The sequence below is a fragment of the Poecilia reticulata genome, linkage group LG5 (assembly GCF_000633615.1).
Source record: "Poecilia reticulata strain Guanapo linkage group LG5, Guppy_female_1.0+MT, whole genome shotgun sequence".
Lineage (NCBI taxonomy): Eukaryota > Metazoa > Chordata > Actinopteri > Cyprinodontiformes > Poeciliidae > Poecilia > Poecilia reticulata.
In genome coordinates, this window is record NC_024335.1 from 12852211 (window position 1) to 12875625 (window position 23415).

The 23415-nt window shown below is 36.3% G+C and overlaps 2 protein-coding genes across 2 annotated transcripts in view; one reads left to right on the forward strand and one right to left on the reverse strand.

The window, feature by feature from the left end:
* Nucleotides 1-1444: 1444 nt before the first annotated feature.
* On the forward strand, nt 1445-12422 carry nmur3 (neuromedin U receptor 3). Its single transcript, XM_008409107.2, has 3 exons — nt 1445-1655; nt 2745-3666; nt 8165-12422. Exons 2-3 carry the CDS (start codon nt 2826-2828, stop codon nt 8593-8595), a joined length of 1272 nt encoding a protein of 423 aa, XP_008407329.1. The 5' UTR covers nt 1445-1655; nt 2745-2825; the 3' UTR covers nt 8596-12422.
* A 1066-nt stretch (nt 12423-13488) lies between these two features.
* The window catches only part of lactbl1b (lactamase, beta-like 1b), a 16210-nt gene continuing 6283 nt past the window's right edge, over nt 13489-23415 (reverse strand). Inside the window, exons 4-7 of the mRNA XM_008409208.2 lie at nt 21528-21685; nt 16630-16877; nt 15946-16051; nt 13489-15575 (exon numbers count right to left, since the gene is read on the reverse strand). Of these exons, the coding sequence (XP_008407430.1) occupies nt 14597-15575; nt 15946-16051; nt 16630-16877; nt 21528-21685 (1491 nt within the window). The 3' untranslated portion in view covers nt 13489-14596. The remainder of the gene's footprint in view (nt 15576-15945; nt 16052-16629; nt 16878-21527; nt 21686-23415) is intronic.

The following is a 23415-nucleotide window of genomic DNA, read 5'->3' on the forward strand; positions in this document are numbered from 1 at the left end:
TTTTTTGCACAAGCAACATGAGAAGTAGATGATGCCATGAACTCTAGTAAAGTTTCAGATTCTCTTGGCAGACGAACAGGTCCGCAAAAGCATGGATCCTGCACCATGTTTATCTTTGGGAAAATGTGTGTTTTTCAAACATTTATCAAAGGTATTACACCAAACCCACCCAAAGTGTTTGTTGCTGCAAAGCCCAATGTTGGTCTCTTCTGTGGCAAAGGCACATTCTGCCAGTGACAGTTCCAGTATGGAAGGAAAGTTGGCATGTTGGTACATCGTTAAATATTTTTACACATAACTTCAATGGAAAACTTTTTTTTTTTTTTTTTTTGTATGTGGGGATTATTTGGGTTGTTGCTGACATCTAGTGTAAAGTTAATGTCAATGGAGCCATGAGAAATTTTGAACTGAGAAAAACATCAACTGCATATTAATAATTCCTCAAATGTCATCTTATGCTCAGGCAATCAGGCAATGGGTAATAATACTATTTAGCCTTGATGCCACATTAGTTTGGAAATCAAATCCACAAAATCAAATTTCACATTCACATTAAAGTTTATTTCTTTAATATTTGTTTGAAACAGATCATAGAGAACAACCAACCGACCCTGTGTTTGATGAAAATGGCTTGCTCATTTCTATCTCCTACCTGAACTCTCCTCTGTGGAGTGATTTTAAGTATTCAGTAAGTTAGCTCAAGTAGACATATAAAGTAGCAGCTGACAGCCAAGTTCATGTGATGTTGATGAAATGCAATGAAAAGGGGCTGCAATAACTTTTTTGTCTTTGTATTGAGGGACAGGCTACAAAAAGAATAAAGGAAAACACAACATTTTTAAAAATCTTAATATTATTATTGCTATTTTATTTGGTGTTGCATACATCTGTCATACATTGTTGGATTATTATATTCATCCCAGTATTTATTTATTTATTTATTTATTTATTTATTTATTTATTTATTTATTTATTTATTTATTTATTTATTTAAGTTTCTTCATTATCACACAGTATTACGCAATTACAACTTAGTTATGTTTCATAATTATGAGACCTTTTCTCATAATTATGAGATAGCATGCTATAATTAGAACTTAGCAGTCTAATAATTACGAGAAAGCTATAATTTTCTTCACTCATCACGGCGGCGAAAATTACTGAGCCCCGCTCGTAGGGTTAGGGTTTCTACACTTAAAAGTATACCTATCAAGTTTTTTTATTAAAAGTTTGTTCAGCAGGCATTAATATTTTTTTAAATGTAAATTTAAAACGTCATTAAAACATTTCGCTGTATTCGAGTTCAGAATGTGCGGGGATTATCGATATTTTTGTTGCTTTTTACTACAGTGCCGTGATTATATTTTTACTCTGGACTTCATCACTTTCTCTCCTCGGCTCCTTCCACAGCTCACCCTCTGTTTCACCAGGTAATTTCTCTCTCTAAAGGGGAGCACAGCTGCAGAGCAGATCCAGTTCTCTCCCTGTGTGGACCCTCCGTCTGCCTTTTCCTTTCTGYACGGAACCGAACCGTTCGAAACAACTTTTCCGTCCTGCACGGACGGTGCATCTATTTGCTCCGTCTGTCGCTCCATTTACAAGCATGACCGCACAACGTGTTCACAGTAAAAAGCGACCTGCAGATCAACATCAAGGTGAGGATTTATTTAAACATGTTCTGCTCTCTATGCCTTGTAGATAAACACTCGTAACCTTTACGTGATTAGATAAAAGTGGGCATGTTTTTTTAAAATTATTTATTGATGCTCATTAATTACCCAGCCATTTCAAATGCTTTAGATTATACCCTCTTATTTCACTTTATTCAAGATTTTACACATAAATACAGAATTATTTTAGAATCGGTTTTTAAATGGTACTTACTCCATCACATGGAATCAGACAATTTTAGATCTGCTCTCTGTAGGCAATATAATTAACCTTTCAGAAGAAGTCATTAGCGTATATCATTGTATCATATGTATTAGCAATTATCTAGAGCCGCAAACGGTTGATGAGAATGATTTCAACCCCATTAAAAGATACATTTTCCAACACATGAAGAAGTCTGCTAGTTCACTGTCTGCTGTTTCTTTTGCAACATGCTTAATCAGTAGAAAATGTCTAACATTGGGAATGAAATGCATTGTATTATTGCAGAAATTACAATAATGCAATTATTGCAGCAATTGCAATAATACAATTATTACAAAATCACAACCAAGACTTGAAATGCAGGTATATTTTAAATGTGAGCTATTCTAATGGTGTCAACAATCTTTATTATTGCGTTTATGCAAATAGACTCAAATGTTTTGTTTTAGTCATAGCAGATCCTATGTTGCCAACCAGGTAATATTATCAGAAATAATCTTAAAAATAATGAATGTATAGACTAGTAGGAAAAGTTAATAACTCTATACTTTTATAAATTCAGAAAAAAATATCCGTAGTTTCTATACCTAAACACTTGCAGTAAATATTTTTTTGTTTGTCATCTTTGGATCACAAATTGTTTTAATCATTGCATTATTTAAACACTGCAAACATTGTTTGGTTGGATTACTACCTCTTCCAGGATGATTTATGATGAAGGTTTTCCCTCACAGAAAAACAGGGCATGAAAACATAACCATGAAAGTAGAAATATATGTATATATTTGAACACAGTRAACATTGTCTCAGGGTTGTTCATCATCAGAAAATGTTTGATCTTTTYTTTTTTTTYTCTMTTTTCAACTCAGGTCCCAGTAGTTGAACTAAACCAGACGCAAGAGAAGGGATTTTTGTCACCTCCCACTATTTATCCGGCCCTTCTTGTTAAAATGGAGCTTTCATTGCAGGGTTCCACTTCATCTGCACCACTCTACAACACCAGCATGCCATTCAATGGCTCAAGGAACAACACTGTTGAGCAGTTTACAGAAATCAATCTTTTTGAAGTCCTCGGTCCCAAGCGATCCCCCTTTTTTTTCCCTGTGACCACAGTTTACCTTTTAATCTTCCTCACCGGGTTGTCTGGAAAYCTTCTCACATGTGCAGTGATTGCAAAGCACAAGAAGATGCGAAACCCCACAAACTTTTACCTCGTGAGCCTGGCTGTGTCGGACCTCCTCGTGCTGATGTTTGCGATGCCGTTGGAGATTTACGACCTGTGGGAGAACTACCCATTCCCCTTTGGTGAGGGCGGCTGCTACTTCAAGACCTTCCTCTTCGAGACAGTCTGCTTCGCATCAATCCTCAATGTCACAGCACTCAGCGTGGAGAGGTACATCGCTGTTGTGCATCCACTGAAAACGCGATACCTCTCAACCAATCAGCATGCCAAACGCGTCATCACCGTTGTGTGGGGAGTGTCGATGGTGTGTGCCGTTCCTAACACTTCGCTTCATGGCCTCTTTTACTTGCCTGAGAGAATGGAGGAGTCAGCCATATGTGCTGTGGTCAAGCCCATTTGGATCTACAACTTGGTGATGCAAATCACAACTGTGTGTTTCTACTTCATTCCTATGATGATTATTAGCATACTCTATCTTGTGATGGGCATACATCTGGGTAGAGAAAAACGGTATGCCAGGAAGAACCTGGGGAAGAACGGCTGCAGCAACACCCGAAGAAGGATCAGTGGGGAGAATGGGCGCAGAGGACAGGTCGTCAAGATGCTCTGTGAGTATGATTTATACAAACCAGTTGCTCTGGATCCTACAGTCCTTAAACTGGTGTGGAAGATTATTCTGTAAAGGGCGGTATTGTATGTTTTACAGGCACACAATACAATCAATGAACTGTAACCCTCAGTTGGTATAAAAATAAAATCAAATATGACTTAAAAGAAAATTGACTTCGTAATTTAACTCCTTGAAATTGGGCATCTGTCTCTTTAAACACTTGTGCTCTTTCTGAAACTGTGTCTTCAGGAAGTCATCAAAGCATTGCTCTTTTATGAATTCTGTTTGCTATAGTTTTTGCCAGTATTGCACTGAGAAGTAATATGCAGTTCCACCAGGTTTTTGCTAACTGCTGCTGGCTATTCTGATGGATTTGAGGTGGGAGGGGGCTGCTCTGTGAGATTGAAGATGAGAAACTTGGAAACTGCAGCTCCAAGGAGGAGATGGACCTCAAAGGTGGCAGCCATTTTGCACAACTGAATGGCTGCCATGATATAAAATGATTTCTCAAACATGGATTTTTTCCATGAATGTTGTTTCTCAAACATGCATGAAAGAACCCTTTGATTTCTCAAACATGCCTGAAGTGTTGGAGGCAACAGGCATGTTTTTCGTGACATAAAAGTCGATTTCACATCATTTGATGTCTTCTCTAAATTTTTTGGAAACATTTTAAATTGATTTTTATTTGTCATCTTGTCTTTCAACATAATGTGAATAATAGCTGCCACGAATTCAAGAAGTACTTAATCTGAATGCCTGTTATCTCAAGAAGTTCTTTTATCTCAAGCCACAGATTCCAATATAATCTCAGGCACATGTGTAGAACATCATTGGGAGTTTTACAACACATCTCTGTATCCGTGCTCCTGTCGAAGTTTTTCTCATAAGCAAGCGAGGGCCTGTAGAAAAAAAACAAAAAAAAAACACTTGTCAAGTATTTCTAGAAACATGTTACTTTATTGATTATCCTCCCAGAGAAATGAAACTGTGAATCATGTCTGATAGGAAAAAAAACAACTCTAAGGAGACAAAGATTTATAAAATTGATATCATTTTTTCTATCATATGTTGGTCATAAATGTTTAATGCTAGAAAAAAGCTACAAAACACTTGTTAGATCTTTTATTTATGATCCTTCAGATTAGAGCTTTGTAGTTAGTGAAAAACAAATAAAAAGTATTTCAACATCACTATAACATTAAGAAAAAAATTGCTCTGTTTCTTGGTTTAAAGTATATTTTTGTAAGTTTTAGCACAATCTTGGGAATTCAGACATACAAACAATTATGAATCACAACTTTTAAGAAAACTATCTTACAAAATAGTGTTACCAAATAAAAACAAAATAGTGAGAATTTATATTATACACAAAAAATATTCCATTCATTCTACAACCATAAAAAAGTTAGGGTGCAGAGAAATAAACGAAAGTGTTTTAAGAAATATAATTTCAATTTCTTGAAAATCTGAAAGCAATGTGGTTGCCTTCTAAACTTTATCTTTATTTATTACACTAAAACATCAAATATAGTAATTCTCTCTTTACCTACAGTTGCTGTTGTTTTTTCTTAGCTTATTAGAAATAAAATGTGCAGGAAGAGACACATCCTCCACACACACAAATAATAAATGTATTAAAAGATTGAATCTTCTTTAAGCTCCTATCCATTACAAGCTAAAATTGGATTTCAGTTTGAAGATCATCATCTTGCCCTGTTGGCAGTGCAGCCTACAGTGGGTATAACCATCACCTCATTGGAAGAAACTCTTACACAGATAAATCACAGCATTCAAAATTTTCATCCCATTACAAACATCTAATGGGATCTTTCATTTGTAAAATGATCAAACAACCTCCAGGTCTGCAGTGATCAGTTAGTCTCCTCTCTTAAACTTATTTCACTTATTTCCAATCATTTAAATTTATGTTTAAGTGCAAATAATGACTGGGAAAAATGGCAGAAATGATCACAAACACATAACCGTGCAGGTCATGGTAGAAGCATCGCCGAAAGCAACACAATTATCCTCTGTTTGGTTGCCAAGGTGATGAAAACTCCTACCGGTAATAATAATTCAGTCACTTCCTAATGCGAAATGGTTGCAAGTCGTACATGGATTTCATTCCAATGGAGAAGAAATGTCACCACCTGCTGTGGTTTTTATGGAGAAGTTTATATTTCAAATCAATATATCCTGTTTTCTGATTACTATCCAAGTAGTATGTTGGCCAAAAACAGTGACTTACATAAAGAAAATAATAAAAGCTATGACTATATCTGTAATCTTTGTCTTTATGCATGAATCATATAACATTATTCCATAAATGTTGAAACAGATAGATCTTTATGGGTTTTCAGCAAAAACAGCGATATACACAGGCCCAGAAACAACACTAAATGTTTTGCATGTGTGTGTTCTGACAATCAAAGGAAGATGAAAGGGACTTTATTATCTTTATTCAGGTAAAGATAATACCTGAATAAACATCCTTCATCCACATCCTTCTTGTGGATGAAGGATTTTTATTAGCAACTTAAAGTTGCTAATACAGTTGATTGTAATAATATCAAATACATTTCTGCTGAAATACACTGCTCAAAAAAATAAAGAGAACACTTAAACAACACAATATAACTCCAAGTAAATCAAACTTCTGTGGAATCAAACTGTCCACTTAGGAAGCAACACTGATTGACAATCAATTTCACCTGCTGTCAGCACATTCAACTTTGTACAGAACAAAGTATTCAATGAGAATATTTCATTCATTCAGATCTAGGATGTGTTATTTGAGTGTTCCTTTTATTTTTTTGAGCAGTATATTTTTTAGTCTTTCTAATAGATATATATTTTATTTCAGTTACGAAATTCAATACTAAAAAGTTTAGAACAACAAAACATTTATTTGGGAACATGTACTCAGTCAAGTTTGTAAACTGGCTTCCTGGCACACACCGTTTCAGCTACGCCCAAAAATTATGGAGCAAATATGACGACAAATATGATAACAACACCAAAACAGGCTTTGATTATCTTAAGTTTTTTTGTTACAAACTGCAAATTTCATTCCAGAATGTTGCAGTTTGTTTCACTATGGATAATAATACTTTCTTAGTAGCCTCAGCTAGCATCTTCACAAGGTCTTTTGCTTTTGTCCTGATGTTTTTACACCAAAAGACGTTTATCTCTGGGGGCCAATGTGGCACATTTAGACATTTGGAAACTGTTGGACTAGACTTGTCGTGACCCACAATCTAATTCATGACATCTTGCATGATTTTTTATTTTTTTTATTTCCATCTGAGACGGAGTGCTTGAGGTGTTTTGACTTTAAAAAAATAAATCTCAGGTTTATCGTTTTTCCATAAAATTTTACGAACCATATCATAAGCTTAGAATGTTTAATCATCTTTTGGGCTTTCTAAAATTGCTAAAAGGCATTGTTACCTTATTTATATTCAGATGCTGAAACATTTGAATATAAATAAAAGGATAGGAGATTTATATATTTCATATTGCTCTGGCATTAAGTGAATAGAAATTGTTTTGATATTAATCTAATTTAATGTCAGATAATGAGAAAAAATGGGGATACTGTCGACATTCAACTGTATATTTAAATGCCACCTACGACAAGTTATTCCGATTGCATATCCACACAATAAATAGCTACATTTGTTTTGTATCTGCTAAGCCTCTTTTAGAGAGAGAGACCTGTAAGAGATTAACATATAGGGAACAAGGTGAGGAATGTAAGGGAGCATCAAGAACGACAAGACCTAAGCACTGTGAAAGAGAAATATTCAGAACTGGCAGTAAATAGATTGTCAAATCATGTAGGTGTTAAGAACATTTTGCATGTGTGTATTTTTGCTTTCTGCCTCAAGCTAAATTGCTGTAAAGCTAAAGGGAAAACATTATCCCCTTTTTCATCGTTTTGAAACACATGCAATAAAACCTTCCCCATTTGATAAGTAACAGCCTTTTACTTTTCAGTAAAACGGTTCTTGAATAGACAAATTGTTCTTTTATGTTTGGTAGGTGGTGGCTCAAATATTCACTCAGCAAGAGCTGTAATTTAGGGATAATGGGTTTCTGAATGCTCTTTTTTTTCACATTTTCTTTAAGGACAACAGGAAACAAGTTTATCACTTTAGACAGAGCTGTGTGTATTATTATTCTTATTATTATTACAAAAGCTTTCAGGTTACACATTAGACAACCTAAAAGATTGGTTCATGTGGGAGTTTTAATGTATAATAATTATTTCTTTCTGCCATGAATCATTGTTTTATCAAGATTTCTAATATAAGTGCATTTGTCTCCAGGTTGCCAATGACTTGTATTTAAATATGTTGAAAAAGACTCAGATAAACATTTTTCTCATGTCCCACAAGCCAAACGCTTTAAACAAATACTAATGCCTTGAAATGCAGTGCATTCTTTAAGGATAACCACAACCTTTCTCTTTGTCTGGCTTGATCCCGCAGCAATTGTTGTGGCTGTATTTGGAGTCTGCTGGGCTCCCTTCCACATTGAGCGGCTTCTGTGGAGCTCAGTCAGCCAGTGGACCGACGTGATGCACAATGTTTATCAGTACGTCCACATCCTGTCTGGCATCTTCTTCTACCTAAGCTCTGCAGTAAACCCTATCATCTATAGTCTGCTGTCCACGCGATTTAGAGAGTGCTTCCGAGAACTGGTGTGCTCCCGTTCAGAGGACAACGGCTCTGTAAGAGACTCCCCACCGTTCCCGAGGATTTTACTGGACACCTCCGTGTCATGTTCGAGAACTCAGTATGAGATTAAGGACTCAAATTCTACCATCCCTTTGCTATCTCCTAGTGTGACTTTGACTATGAAAACTGCTGTCCTCCCATGTGTGGTTAAAGAAACTAACTGCAAGACCTCTGTTTTCTGAGATTTGTTTGAAATCTGGAAATCAGCACAAACATTGTAAACGTATCGGTGAACATTTGGGGAAATGGATTTATTTTCTTTCTTACAAACAGACTGAGATGCCAGTTTGCTAATTATCAAACTGTCCTCATGATACAGTAAACACAGTCTTTAACCATTATTTAAAAATACGCTTTAAGTAATGATTGTGAAACTGGTGGAAAGACACTGGATTTAAAATAAAATTAAGTTACATTAACTTAGTGACGCTCATGTCAATGAAACCCTGTCTCAACACAAACCGTGAAAGATTTGTTTCCATATCTGGATAGCGACAATGTAACAGTCCAAGGTAAGAAAATGAATGCTAACATTGTATTGATAAGCTGCTGTGTACTGAGCAGCCTTTATGTGGTAAGAATCATGGGTTGTGCAACCTCAGTCTGTCTAATTGGTCAATCTTTTTCCAAACACGTTTTGATTTTGACTCGAATCTTGAACATTCATTCTTTTGTGCACTTGTTGGGCACTTATTGTGAAGCTATTTAAAAATATGTATATGCATTTTGAACTTTGGAGGGATAGAGATAGAAAAAGTCCAGTCATGAAATTGACTTGTTTGAAAACAAATGTATACACTTGTGCTTCACTACAATCTTCATCCCTGAGTCTCTCAAGCTATTCACACGAGTATTCATCTCATGTGCAAGAGAAGACTGTGCTAGGAAGCGACGACAACAACAATCTGTGGTAGCTTCTTACGGTCAAACACTTATGACCTTGAGCAACACACTGAACAAAGTGAACGCAGGATATTGTGTACAAGTGGTATAATACCCACCTTTCTACTCTAAAGAAACAGTAGACAGTTAATGATGCCATAAACAGAGCTGGCTTGAAGCTTCTTAGACAGCGAAAACAAACTGTTCAAATAAATGAGATATTGCGGGATTAAACAGAGCTGTGAGGTTAATTCTGCTTCATCTGCCCCTCTTATTGTCTTTGCCAGACAGAGGCTGAACTAGATGGAGAGATAGAGAATAGGAGCTGTGGATGCGCTGATGAATTCAGAGAAGGGGTCACGTTGAACTGTGAATTTATTCAGCTGGCCTTGTCACTTCCTCTCATATTGTAATCTGGAATAATGAAAATACATCAGCACAACTAACAATGCTTAATATGAAAGGGAAAGAGTTAAATACAAAGCAGCCATACTAGTAAGAAAAGGTTCGAGCAAATGCCTCCCTTTTTTGATTTGCAGGTTGCAGTTAAGGGTTAGGTGTAATAATAAACGCTGTGTAACTCATTCTCATCTTATTACATTTTTTGCTAGCATGACATCATGATGTGAACTGATCCTTTTCTGTTGGTATATTAAAAGACATTTTTTATCATTTGTACAAGTTTTCCTTGTCAGTTGTTTTCAGGCTTGTGCCTCACCAAGAAATGTGTGAGGTACATCAAGTGAGAGCAAAGCTACCAAGAATGCAGCGAAAATTTGCCAGAGTTTTCAAGCATAAGCATAATTGGATAACACAATTTCCACCCAAAAAAGTGACTTTATGAACCCCAGCTTGAGTTCATAAAGTTAATGTTTCTTTGATAATTTATCCAGGAAGATGTCAGGAGAAATTCTGTCTGAAAGCAAAGGCTTGAAAACTTAACAAACTGGCACCCTATGGGGGGATTTAAAAGGGCAGTTGCGAGGATTGTTGCTTCCGTAATTCACCACAGTGGCAAATGACCACTTGGAACAAAAACTGTAATTTGAAATACAAATTCTGGCATTTACCACATTGATCTGCATAGGCTTACAAAATCAAATTTCTGCATTGATATTTTTTTCTTCATAAGTCATAAGTTAAAGAAGTAAAATAAGGACACTGTAGTGTTGGAACTTTTAAATGTTTGCCAATTATTGTCATAGAAATAAATGTAGCTATAGCAAAGTACATTCCAAAAGTACATGAAAAGTAAAAATCAAGAACTTTTATTACTCAAAAATTATATGCTCACCAACAATGATTGCCTCAGGGATGCCACCAATCAAACTATTTGTAGTAGCTGCAACATAAACTGCGTTCTGTTCCTCTTCTTATGTTTGGGTTTTAGAGTATTTTAATTCAAACATTACTTTTATTTCAAAATCCTTGGGCAAAGTACTTCCAATGGAGTAACTTCTTCTCGACCTTTTTACTTCTTCAGAATTTATTTATAGAGATTATAAAGTCCTCACTTCATCCTTTTTCTGTTACCAGTAAGCAGCCACACATCATTTCACACGTTTCATCTTAAAGATGTTCTTTGTCATGAAAATGGTCCATTCAGTGATTGTTGTAGGACATTTTCAGATGATACTGTTGAAGACAAGATATTATCATTCAGATCTGACTGTGCTTTCCTGCTTTAGTTAGTATTACACAAACATTCATTTTGTTTCAGGTTTGTTTGAAAGACACCTACATGCTTTCAAAAACAGTACAATGTTTTGTACTTTCAATACTTTTGTTTTACTGGCATCTAATCGTGATTATACCTATCCGTTTAAGATTCAAATATCTGTACCCTTATGTAACTGGCATTGTGCTTTTTACCTTACTTTTTGTTTTCATTAGTTTTAAGTGTTTTTTTTCTCCATTGTCTTTTTATGGCTCTTCAGGCATACCATTTGGAAAAACTGATTGCCTACATGTGCCAGGGAAGCTTAACACAAAGGAAAATGTCTCTGGAGATGGTTTTCTTATTGCTTGATTGCTTATAAAGTTTAAATCAAGATTCCACCTAAAAGTAAATGCAATTCATTAAGAAATTATGAACGTGACAGTAAAAGACAGTAACTGAAATACTACTAGGCAAGCATGCATTAGAGGTACATTTGTTTGCTCACCAAGCTACTGTGGAAACATGGTTATGCTAAGAAAGTAGAAAGAATGATAAATGGATGCATTACGTGGTAATAGGAACAGGCCCTTTGTTTTCTGAAAATTAGGCTTTCCTGACAAAAAGCATAAAAAAGTAGTGAGCAGAATAATTTCAGCCTGGATCTTTTGTCAAAATTGGATCTTACTTCCAACACATTATTATTACTTAAATACACAATTAGTCAAAAGCTAAACTGTCCACTTCTGTTTTCTACCTAGCTTGTGTGTGTCAGTTAAAAAACACTAACCTCAATATCCATATTTAGTAAATTAGGTGCATTTCATTTAGCAAAATTGTTGTTTGAAATGTAAAAAAAAGATAATTAAATGTATACTTTTAAGATTATTGGATTGTCATCAGCTATATTGCGCAACAGTGCCTGATTTCTCTACCTGTTCTCTTCATTCTGTTAAACGCTGTATGCCTTCAGGAAGAAAAAAAAAACCAGAGGGAAAGTGGAAAAAGCCATTGTAATCGGACTGACAACATGCTGAACTTGATTATTTTTGTTCTCATTTTGAAAATCAACGTGTTGCAGAGCAGAAAAAAAATCCTTTGTGTTTCAGCAGAAAATATAAACTAAGAATGTAATGCTGTACTGTGTGCTTCCCTTAATCTTGTTTTGTCTCTTGTTGCTTGGCAGGAAATCATCTACGTGATTTGAATGACTGGTAAGCTGTTTGCCACTGATTGTGGCTATTGTGCAATGCCTCTTTCTGAAAGTTACACAAATAAATGTCTGTCTACTTCGATTTAGCTTTTGTACATTCTCCACCCTATGCCTAAGACGTTTTAAATAGATACGTTTTACTTTAATTATTGACAGATGGTTATATGACAATAATAGGTATGATTCAGCTTTCTGAATGTGCTATGTGGCTATTTATTTTCTAAAGGAAGAGTGAACCTCCTTTAAACCTCAAATTTGTTCAAAATAACAAGTGAGAACAATAGCAGGGAATCAGTGCTCTAATTAGCATGTTAGTTCATCACTGTGTCAAAACAGCACATCACTGTACATCAGCCAAGACATTCTGAATGTGTTTCAGAAAATCACAACATCGGTTTTGATCCAGGTTACCAAGAAAAAGACTTTTCTAGGGTTGTGAACAAATTCAGATGTAAAATGATCTGCAAAGAAATGACAATCATAAAACATTTTCAGTGACTAAGATTCTTAAATGTAACATTAATAACTTTGAGTTTTAATTGCCCTGTTGTCCTGTGAACTCTGGCTCCCTGATTACTTTGTTGTTTTTAAAAATGCTAATCATCAAAATTAAAGCTAAATTATCCAAAGCAGCCACATAGATTACTACAAAGGTGACTGGCCACATGATCGGCAAATAACAAAAAAGACTGACTGTATGGAAGAAGTATATGTAGTCTAAGTAGAAACAGACATTTCATTTATAACACTGGACTTTCATCATGTGCAATTACATTTTGGTTTTTTTTCTTTAAAATTACTTCCAAAAATTTCTCTCCACCAGTCCATCCCCCTATCCAATTTCTGCAGTCAATGAAAGCTGAGTGCAATATTTTCTAAAAATAGAGTTCTTTTAAATTTTAAACTAAAACAATTTCTGGGTATTTAGAAATCTTATACAGTGACCATATATATCATTTTACTTCAAATAATATTTTTCTATCTTTTAAAATATCCTTAAATATCCCCTTTAAACCGTTGGCTGCTTACAGTTTTGCTGCATCATCAACGTAACACTGATTGATTTGCTAAAATCTGCTTGACTTGATCTAGTGCTGATTGTCTTGGCTTGGGTCACCAGAAAGCCACCACATTTACAGGCAAAGTCATAAATTCAATGTTTTAAAAAACATGTTTCTAATGAGATTATGCATATTTCTTACATAAAGTGTATCAAAAATAACACCACAACTTCAAAGCAACAACTTACATATTATTTTTAGCACTTGTTTAATGTTCTGTAGAAGCTAATGGTGCTGCATGACTAATGCTGGCTTGTGCAGGAACAATATGTTGACACCTTGTTTTGTTTTTTATTTACAGTATTTTATTTCATTCCTCTTTAACAATACTATTGACTTCACATTACACACAATGTTTTTTTCTGCTGCTTGTGCATCAACTGACATTATGGCAATATTTATCTTCAAGAAGAGAATATAAAAAATACATAATATATAGTGAGGTTTGATAAAACTAAATATGATAATATTATGACCCAAATCTAAACCAGCATCACAGGAAAACAAAAGCGCATTCTCAGCAACAACAAAGTGGAAAACACTTACTGAAAACTGAAAACACTCTCTACAATAATGACTGGCCAAATCATTTGTTGTATGACAAAGCGTATGGAATCCATCACAAATAATAATGACCTTCTGATCATTTACTGGATGGGGTTTTAAACAGCCACTTTGCTGTGCTGCAGTGTCAACCTCAGCCTTTATAGGAACTATGGATTAACATCCAATTTTAGCTATTTTTGTCCTCTTCTATTCATATGAAAAACTGTTATTTTCTATTGTTTGTGTAAAGTTATTGAATTAAGTTGCTATGTGTTGCAGTTACAGCAAGATAGCAGGAAGCTACAGCCTTTGCAAGCCTTTGCACTTTCTGACGTTCTGTATGTTAAATCAGACTGCATTGTTGTTAGCCGTTGTTTAAGCTGCTTTAAAACTTTGGAAATGTTTACCAGTTACAATAAGACAGTTTGAAAATGGATGAGCCAAATATCTTATTTACTGATAATCCTGCTTGAAGTAGTGCACCTATGTAAAATTGTTATATGACTGACCACAAAACGTGTCGTTCTGCTGTTTTCTCTAGAGAGACTTTAACAGAAGAAGGCAGGACGAGCAAACGCACTGAATTGTCACAGAGTGAATATTTAGCTCAGATGTGTGATAAAGGGCCTGCGTGAGGATGACATTCATGTACATCACCCAACAGAAAAAAATCTGTGCCAAGTACTTGTCTTTCTTATTTGTTCTCATTCAAGAGTTCTTTTCAAAACAATACTACTGGCGTCCCCTCTGATTTCAGGTGAGTCTTTCACTGTTGCATGCCTTTCTTCACGTCATCCTTGGGGTACAAAAACACTTGCTGCTCCTCAGCTGGTGAAGGTTGGCCTGCGGGCTATTCGCACCACATTGTATGTGTTTAACCCTGGTGCATCAAAGCCAGGGGACAAACCTTGATTATTGAAGACATAGAAGTTAAACAGTTGGCCATCTTGGGCTTCCAACGAGACTGAAGCCTTGCCCACTCTCAAAACACAAGGGTACTCTTTATCAAACACAACTCTGAAAACCCGCTCAACTAAGTAGTTAAGCTTTATTGTCCTGTACTTCTCTGGAATCAGCTCTTCGATCTGAGGTCCAAACTGCTGCATGATCAGAACTCCATCAGGTCCCACTTTGATCTCATAGAAAGTGATGTTGCTGTATGTGAAAAACCCAATGTAAGGCTCTGGATTTGGGGAAGCAACAAGAATCTTTTTGGCTTCCCTAAAGGCTTTCTCTATTGCTGGAACAATGTAGCTGTAGGCCTTTGTGACCACATCCTGCTTCTGAGGCCTGCTGCCCGCCATTAAGATTACCAGGCCGAGCTTCAGCCTGGGAACCAGGGAGAACGTGGCTGAGTAGCCGTCCAGATCACCATCTTTCCTCAACATCTCATAGCCCATGAGGTCATTCACCTCCCAAGGGGTCCCAGTACGGTTTGCAAAGTAATCCTTATCACACCTAAAGAGTGGGTTCAACATGATCTTCAGAGAATCTGGCTCCAGCAGCTTACGATGGTAGGCCCCCAGCAGCACCATGGCGAGTTTGGCCATGTCTGCGGGGGTGGAGAACATCTGACCTGAAGGCCGGTACCAGCCGAGATCATAGAGAGGAGCAGGCTTTCCATTTGAGTAAACTCCCACAGCAAACTGGCTCTGTAACCCAGGGGTCAGTTCAAAACTGGTGTCTTCCATTCCTAATCGATCCAAGATGTTTTCTGTGACCCATCGTTGGTAGTCAACTCCGACCACTCTTTCAGACATCACATGAGCGAGTAGAGAGAATGCGAGGTTACTGTAGTGACACCTAGCAAAGGAAGCAAACCAAGTAAATTTAGAAGTGCTTTGAAAAGAACAGAAGCAGTTAAACACTTTCTGTAAAAGAAAAATGAAATCCACAGAATGGGTTGTGTTATGCTAGACATGGTATGTCAAAGCAGATTTGTTCTGGTTTCAGATGTGTTTCCCAGCTGGAGATTTAATCATGACCAACTGAGATACATTTTTTCTGTTGACAACAACTGAATAATTTCTTTACACATGTATCCTTGCACTTATCCGCAAATTAAAGAATTAAAATTTTAAGAATTAATTTGTGTTAGTATGTGAATTAGAACCGCAGGTCCGAGACATAAGAGTTAGCAACGTTTCATTCTGAACAATGAAACAAGCCTTACTTGGTTCCTGGATCTGCAACAAGAACATCATCTTGTAACAGATTGATTGCTGATTGCGTTTTGCCTTTCCAGAGTAAATTTGTAGCCCTCAGCCTCCTGGGCAAACCTGGAACAAAACAAAGCAGCATGGGATTGAAGAAAACAACTAAACTACTGGTTGATAGTAGCAGAGAAAAACATGTATTTCTAGGCATTAGGCACGGTTTCCATCTTCTTGCAGTGACTTTCAGAAATCACTTATTACATCGCAGTGTTTGTTTCACTTGTCTTAAAACAGCACTTCAGTGTTATGAGACAATCATATAGTTCTCTGAACGTGATTATTATGTTCACCCCTGATTCCTTGATGGCAAACTAAAGCACGTAATGATACCCAGAGACATGCACTACTTCTTTATTTTTTTTCCTGATTTTTTTTTTTTCAGATTATCTCAATTACCTGAAGTATCACAAGCTGAAACGACCTGAAAAGACCAAAATGTGACTCTTCATCCATAACCAGGGCAATTCTAGTTTGCTGAAAAACATCTTATGATTTGCCTTTCTGAGGACAAGAAGCAGCATGGTTGCTGAAAAATGGCAGAGTGGTATTTGGAAAATACACAAGCGGCAGTTTTGTTTCACACKAAAGCAGTTTTCTTGTTGTCATGTTTTTGTTTTTTATAACCTGCTGAATCCACAAACCTGAGAGCTGGCTTGCCATCCTGCGCAGGGTGACAGAGGAGGAGCGAATTTGTACCTCTCCACTGTCTAGAAATATTAGGCCATCTGTCACATATTTTAACTCAGAGTCTCGTGTTTTCCCCAGGGGGTTTTTTATYGTAAAATTCTCTACATATTTTTCCAGTGGATCATCTAAGGAGGCGATCTTTCCATCCTCCCACAGTTTGTAGAGCATCAGCGTTGGGAAAATCTTTGATAAGCTGGCAATTCTGAAAGACAGACAAGACGACATAGTGATTGGTTTTAAATCTAATGTAGAAGAGCCCTTTTTAGCACTAATGCATAAATTGTATTTACTCAAATTTTTTTGTGCTGTTTTTGAATTGAGGCCACATGTACTGACTTGAATGACCTGACTGTATAGATGTGAGAAGCGTCTAAACATAATGGGCAAAATCTAAACATTGAACTGATAACAGATACTAAGAGTAATATATTGAACCTCAGAGCACTTTTTATTAGGGAAATACATTTTTTAAAAACATGTTCAATAATTAATGTGGTGTTCTATGTCATATGTAGAAAATGGTTAATACGTTTTGCGGTGAGAGCTACACTCATTCAGCTTTTGTCCCCCTTTCTGGATGCCTTACACTCGTACTGCAAAATGTTTCTCATCCTTGTTTTCTCAGTCTTTCTCAGTGGACCTGCTTCATTGGCACTGAATCAAAAGAAAGTTACGGTAATATTGTATGAAYTTGTCTAAAGAGTAATGTAATAAATAAAGAACGGAAACTAAACTGTTGATATTTGGGCTTTCACAACCACACACAGACTAAATATTGCATTTAATGATAATGTTAAAAAATGTTAAAATGTCTAACAGCTCTTTCCTTGCAGTCTTTTCTGCTTTTCTTTACTTTTAYAGCTGCAACTTCACATTTAGAAAAACATTGGGTAACACTTTATTTGAAGGGGGTGAATAAGACTGACATGACACTGTCATAAACATGACATAACACYTGTCATGAACATAAATAAGCCTTCATGAATATTTATGACTGTTGTCATAAAGCATCATTCGGTAAATTATGACACTTTTAATACAAAGTTGACATTATTCAAAATGTCTTTGTTATGACAACTTGACATCAACCAATAAATCATTACTGATATAAACTTGTTATAAAAGTATTACTGATTGCACTTTAAAAATTAGGCAACTTTATGTTATTAAAGGTAAAGTTTAAACAATTGCCTAKGCAACCATGTATAGAGCAAAAACGTARGCCGTGACAAAAACCACAGCTGGCGTTTAGCGGAAAACTCTTTAAACTGATCATCAGTCCTTTCGGGAAAATGTGTGAATGAGTGAACTTCTAAACATTTARTCAGAAGGTGTACTGATAAATCTTTTTCTGCTTTTAAATGTTATGTGTTTTTTTACAGGGTTAATTGGGTCCCATTTCACACACTGGGATGTGCTTTGGTTAGAATCGATCTGTGCCAAGGACCAGTGTGCAATGAAGAAGGTCAGCATTCTCTTTAAATTGACCTCCAATTTAGTGTGCGTGCATAATACGAGGGTGTCAATAATCTCTTTAGCATTCTTCTACTCCTATTTCTAAACAGAAACAGCAACATTTTATACAGTATAAAAGCAACTTCTTGAAGAATGTTCTTGTTTTATGTAAATTCTTTTAAATAAACTATTATCATGTTTGTGGGTTATTTAGATTGGAACTGTGTTTTATTTTTCAGACAGTCRCTGGAAATATAGCTGAAGAGTTTGAGATATTGGATTGATCTGGCAAGGAGTGAGAGATTAAAYTATCACGTTGTCATGCTGAAGAATGGTCTTAGCATGGGGATTTTCTGTCAGTAAAACTCAACTTCATCTATTGATTTTAAAAGTTTTCTTTCTGAAGTTGTCTGATGTTGCACCTCATTTGCTCCCTAAGAGGTTTAAAGACATTTCTCACACATCTTCAGTTATGTTTGTGTTCTTTTGCAGTTGGAAAAGACATTTTGTATGGAACCCTTTTCATCACATAGCCAGTGCTACACAATAAATAAAGCATACAGAATCAAGCAGGTCTCCGGGGAAACATCTGTATCATCCTGACGGCTTGGGGAAGAGCTTATTCTAGGCATGTAAACAGCATAATCTTAGGTTTTAGCTCAAAGTGYCACTCTCTGACTTAAAAAGAAGTACTCAACTTCCTGTGTCTAAACTAGAACCAAAGTCAGGAGCACACAAAAAGCACTATTAGYTTTTGATGATATGAGGATATGTAAACATGYATGGCAGTTTATTTTCAAAAAKGATTATGTTGAACCACATTTCAAAGGCAATGYYTGATTTCCATTGTGTTCATTTTCAGTCATTTTGTTTTGCTATTACTTTTGTGCAGTTTTAAGTTWTTGAGGTGAACTTTGTGAGTTTTTYGGTCATCAACARAGAGGCACCAACAATTTTGTCCATGCCTGTAAATACATTGAAAACAAAAATGTGTTTCACGCTACACAAAAATGTATAATTATGATAACTGTTTTCATCCTCGCATATCCAGGCAAGCACCTTGTCCACTCTCAAGGCACAAAGCTTGTTGAWAGTATGAGTTTGACACCGTCAGGCCTGTTCCTTGTCTCTGTTGCTGTTTGTGGAATCGAAGTACTGGATCTCAAGTCAAGGAGAAGAGGAGTGTCTGGTATGGGGACATCAGGCTTTCATCTTTGATTTGTAGATGCTCTTGTTCTGTTAGCATCTTCAAAGCATGACCTTCAGCATCCATTGGAGTATTTGGCAGTCAGACCTAAAAGCTTATACCAAGCTTTCATTTTGTAAAGCTGTTGTACATATTTCATGAACTTTTTTTTTTTAGCTTTGTTTTTATTTCAGGTTATTTCTTTTTTTATGTTCTTATATTTAGATGAGGGTTTTCCCTGCACTCACAGTGCAGAGTGTTCAGATATTTTGGTTTCTTGCTCACAAGCTGTGGCAGTATGGAGTGGGAGATGGGAAGAAAAATTGGGGCCTCTTCTGTTGTAATCTGAACTTGGAGAAAGAAAACTTCAACACATCTGCAAGGGGGTGTAAAGTGCAAGCTGAAATGGCTTGAAAGAGAAGTAATATCTTTGGAGAACGGGTCTTCTCTCCGTTTTATCAAAGGATCTTCTTCACAACCAAATCAACACGACCCAGTCGAGGCAGCGAGTACCCTGGAAGTGCTACACGTTTCAAGAACACATGAACATAGCTGAACTCCCCCGCTTACAGGGGAAAGCAAAGCCTATTGTGCCCACACAACTCCTGTCATTCTGACGCTGGGGAAACAAATTCCTTTAGGGATAAATACCTTGGTACCACAATTGGCAAACATAAATGAATAAACTTTGATTAACAAAATAAGCTCCACATCATTTTTTCTGCTTTTATTTCATGCATACTTTTGTTTATCTTACGGAGCATTTACCAATCAGTTCTTAATAACAGWATTTATTTATTTTGTTTTGAATGAAACATCTCTTCACTTGTCTGTGCCTCAACATGACGTGTTCAGATATTTTGGTTTCTTGTTCATGGGCTTTTGCAGTAAGGAGAGGGAGATGAAAAGACAAATTGGGGCCTCTTCTGCTGCAATCTGGGCATTTCTCTGAGCTGTCATGGTGACGAAAGAGTAGAGCAAAAAAGAAAAGCTCTTGATATTTGATCCATTTTGTCATCCATTTTRGCTCACCTCTGGTCATGAGATGTGGATCATTACCAGAAGAACAAAAACTCATTCTTTTAGCTACAGATAATTAACTTCTTCCATATGGTGGCCATACTTAACCTTAGAGATAGAGCTTACTCATCTCAGGGAAGCACAAGACATAAATAATAGAATCTGTCATGTCTGTTTACAGCAGGAATATTGGAGGAGCGACATGTTGAAAGTGGTTCTGATTTAAGTTTCAACTCTTAAGCATTCTAATCAAAGAAATTTTGAAATAGTATCAACATATTATCGTGTTACCATGATACACAATTTGACTGACAGTTTGCAGCAACACAGAACATTTAGATAGAGCACTGCTCTACTCGACATACTCTATTTACTCAATGCAATGTCAGTGAAGACATCTACGCCTTTATAAGGTAGACATGTTAATAAAGACGCTGCTGGGAGAGAAACATAACACCTAAACAATTATCACTGCAGACCAAGCCATGGCCCTTTGTCAGGACAGTGTTGTGTAAGACCTGCTCATGGCCTTAGCCACTGACTCAGCCTCCAAAGTCTCCAAAATTACAGTTTTTATCAAGCATTGTGCCCGTCAGAGTTTTGTTAACACAATAGAAACCAATACGGTTGCACTACAAAGAGACCTGAATGCACATGCTGAATTGCCGTTTGGGGCAGCTGTGGGCAGATCACTTCTTTGCTGCTTGAATAATGGACATTGATTGCTCTGGAGAGGGAACAACTCATCTGGGGCAAGCATGAGAGAACATTTTCCTGTGTATTTTAAAAAGATCACTGTGGTGCAGACCATAAAAAAATATATATTTATTTTTCCTTTTCTGTTGTGTGATGTGAGATTTAAACTTTTTTTTTATTATTAATTAGGCAGGACATGTTATGTTTTGTTATTTTATTGATTAGACAGCACCCTCGGGCACCTTTTAATTAAACTGCAAATTGAATCAATCGTTTGTTCTGCTTTATAAGCACATTTTATTTTAATTCCTTCTTAAAGTGTGGTTAATTTATATTTGTGTTTTGGACTWAATGCTCTTTAATTAGCCCTATTGGCCCTAAAATAGGAAGGATTACTGACAAGTGAAATGTCAGTAYTTAGAGCAATCATCATAATATAAGTACACACGTTATACATTTAACAGACAAATAGTTGTGTTTCCATCCAGAACCAACCTGTAGATTGTGTATTCACTGGGTGGGCCTGACAGAGGATCACTGGCATTCCTCTTTCCAAAGTTGCCAGTCCACAAAACTGTATCGTTTAAGATCACAATGGCAGACAGAGCAGGAATGCTGATGGGGTTGATGCTTTGGCGAAACAACACATCCACCTGTAACAAAGAAAATCAGTTTATAAATATTTTTACMATATAATTGAATATACTTCTGGACTGAAAATCAATTTGCCTGTTTCCTTTGGTAATAGTATTCATGTCAATTAAATGTCTCTCACTTTATGGYAAGCATGGCAGCACACCAGATTGAGGCCCTGCAACTGCATGAAATCACTCATATTGATGGTATTTATAGTGTCTTGGTGAGATTTCCTCCTATTGTGCCTGTTAGACTGTAAGAGTTTGAACATGCATTAAACTTCCACAGTAAGTTTTTGGTGGTTCATTATCACAGGSGCAGAATATCAGAGTTGTGAATGGGACATAGGAGAGCTTGATGAAAGCAAACTGGAATAAATCCATCAGGTTTGACCAGTGAATTTCAAGAACAAGTCACACAAAAACATTTTCATGTAAAAGGAATCTGCATGGTCGACCTGACCTGCTGAAATCAGTTGTCATTTTTGCAGTTGCATGATAAAAATCACATCATTTTGTTCTCTGAAAACCATGTGACCACGCATTGACAGTTTGACTTCAGACAGACCATACTGGGTCTTTTAATGACTATAAAGTCCATGGGGCAGCAGAAACTCTGGTYGGGCTGAAATGTCTTGCCTGGTCAAAAAAGTGAGTAACTTGTAGTATAATATGGAATGTCATGCATTTTGTTAGAGCTCTTTAAAGGTAGAGTTTCAAAGGTTAGACAAGAACTTGATTGTTGCTTAATTTAATTGGGATATATATTCAGCTTTCACACTGATGTTTYGTAGGAAATTTGCACAAAAACCTCCCTTGTCTTGTGACCAGGTCAAGGATATTTGCTAAAACAGAAATCATATGTCCCTTATGTACAGAGGTTGGTACTAGAAATCATGAGATCTTGTATCTCCTACCTGTTCCTTTTTGAAAAAATGTAGTAAATTATCTAATGAACAGAAAATAGTCATGATTTATTTAGTTTAGCAGCATCAATATTGCCTTGACAGTGAAGGAGGTTTTCCAGATTTGCTCCAATCAGAACATGTCTAAGTGAGTTATGGAGCTTGTGGAGATGGAAGAAGATTCTTAAATGTGTGGTATTGTTCTATTTTGCAGTCAGAATGAAAATCCTTGCAAATAAATTCAACAACTCGCTCGCAGCCATGTGAACAAAAGCATCACTATCACTACGCAAGATCCTCGCTCTCAGAAGCCGYTCTCCACTCGGTGAATCGTTTTGACTCTAAAACCATTGGTGCCTGATTAGATTTAATTATCCACATTTGTTTGGCTGTTATCAAATCAATCATGCCCATATGACGTTTAACCAATGAAAACCAGAAGAAGAGAATTGAGTCTGCTGGCTGTGCTATTTGTTGCATCACTTAATAAAATGAATGCTCCAAGTAAATTAAATAATGCCCAACTTTTTGTTCATTAAAAACTCCTAATCCAATAAACCCAATTCCAACAAGAGCTAATTTAATTGTCTGACCTCATGCTAGGCTTCCCATCATTCCAAAAGGATTCTTATATGCACTTTCAAAATGTAAGCGCATATAAACTTTACAATTGTTGACTGTGTGGTGTCTTCCATGACTGTATTTTTTTWATGTTTTTATGATGTAAAGCACTTTGAAGGGCCTTGTTCCTGAAATGTGCTATAGAAATAAACTTAATCAATTGATTGAAACTTGATTATGTTCAATGCTCTGAACAGATGTGGAGAGGAAGGTTGATCCAAA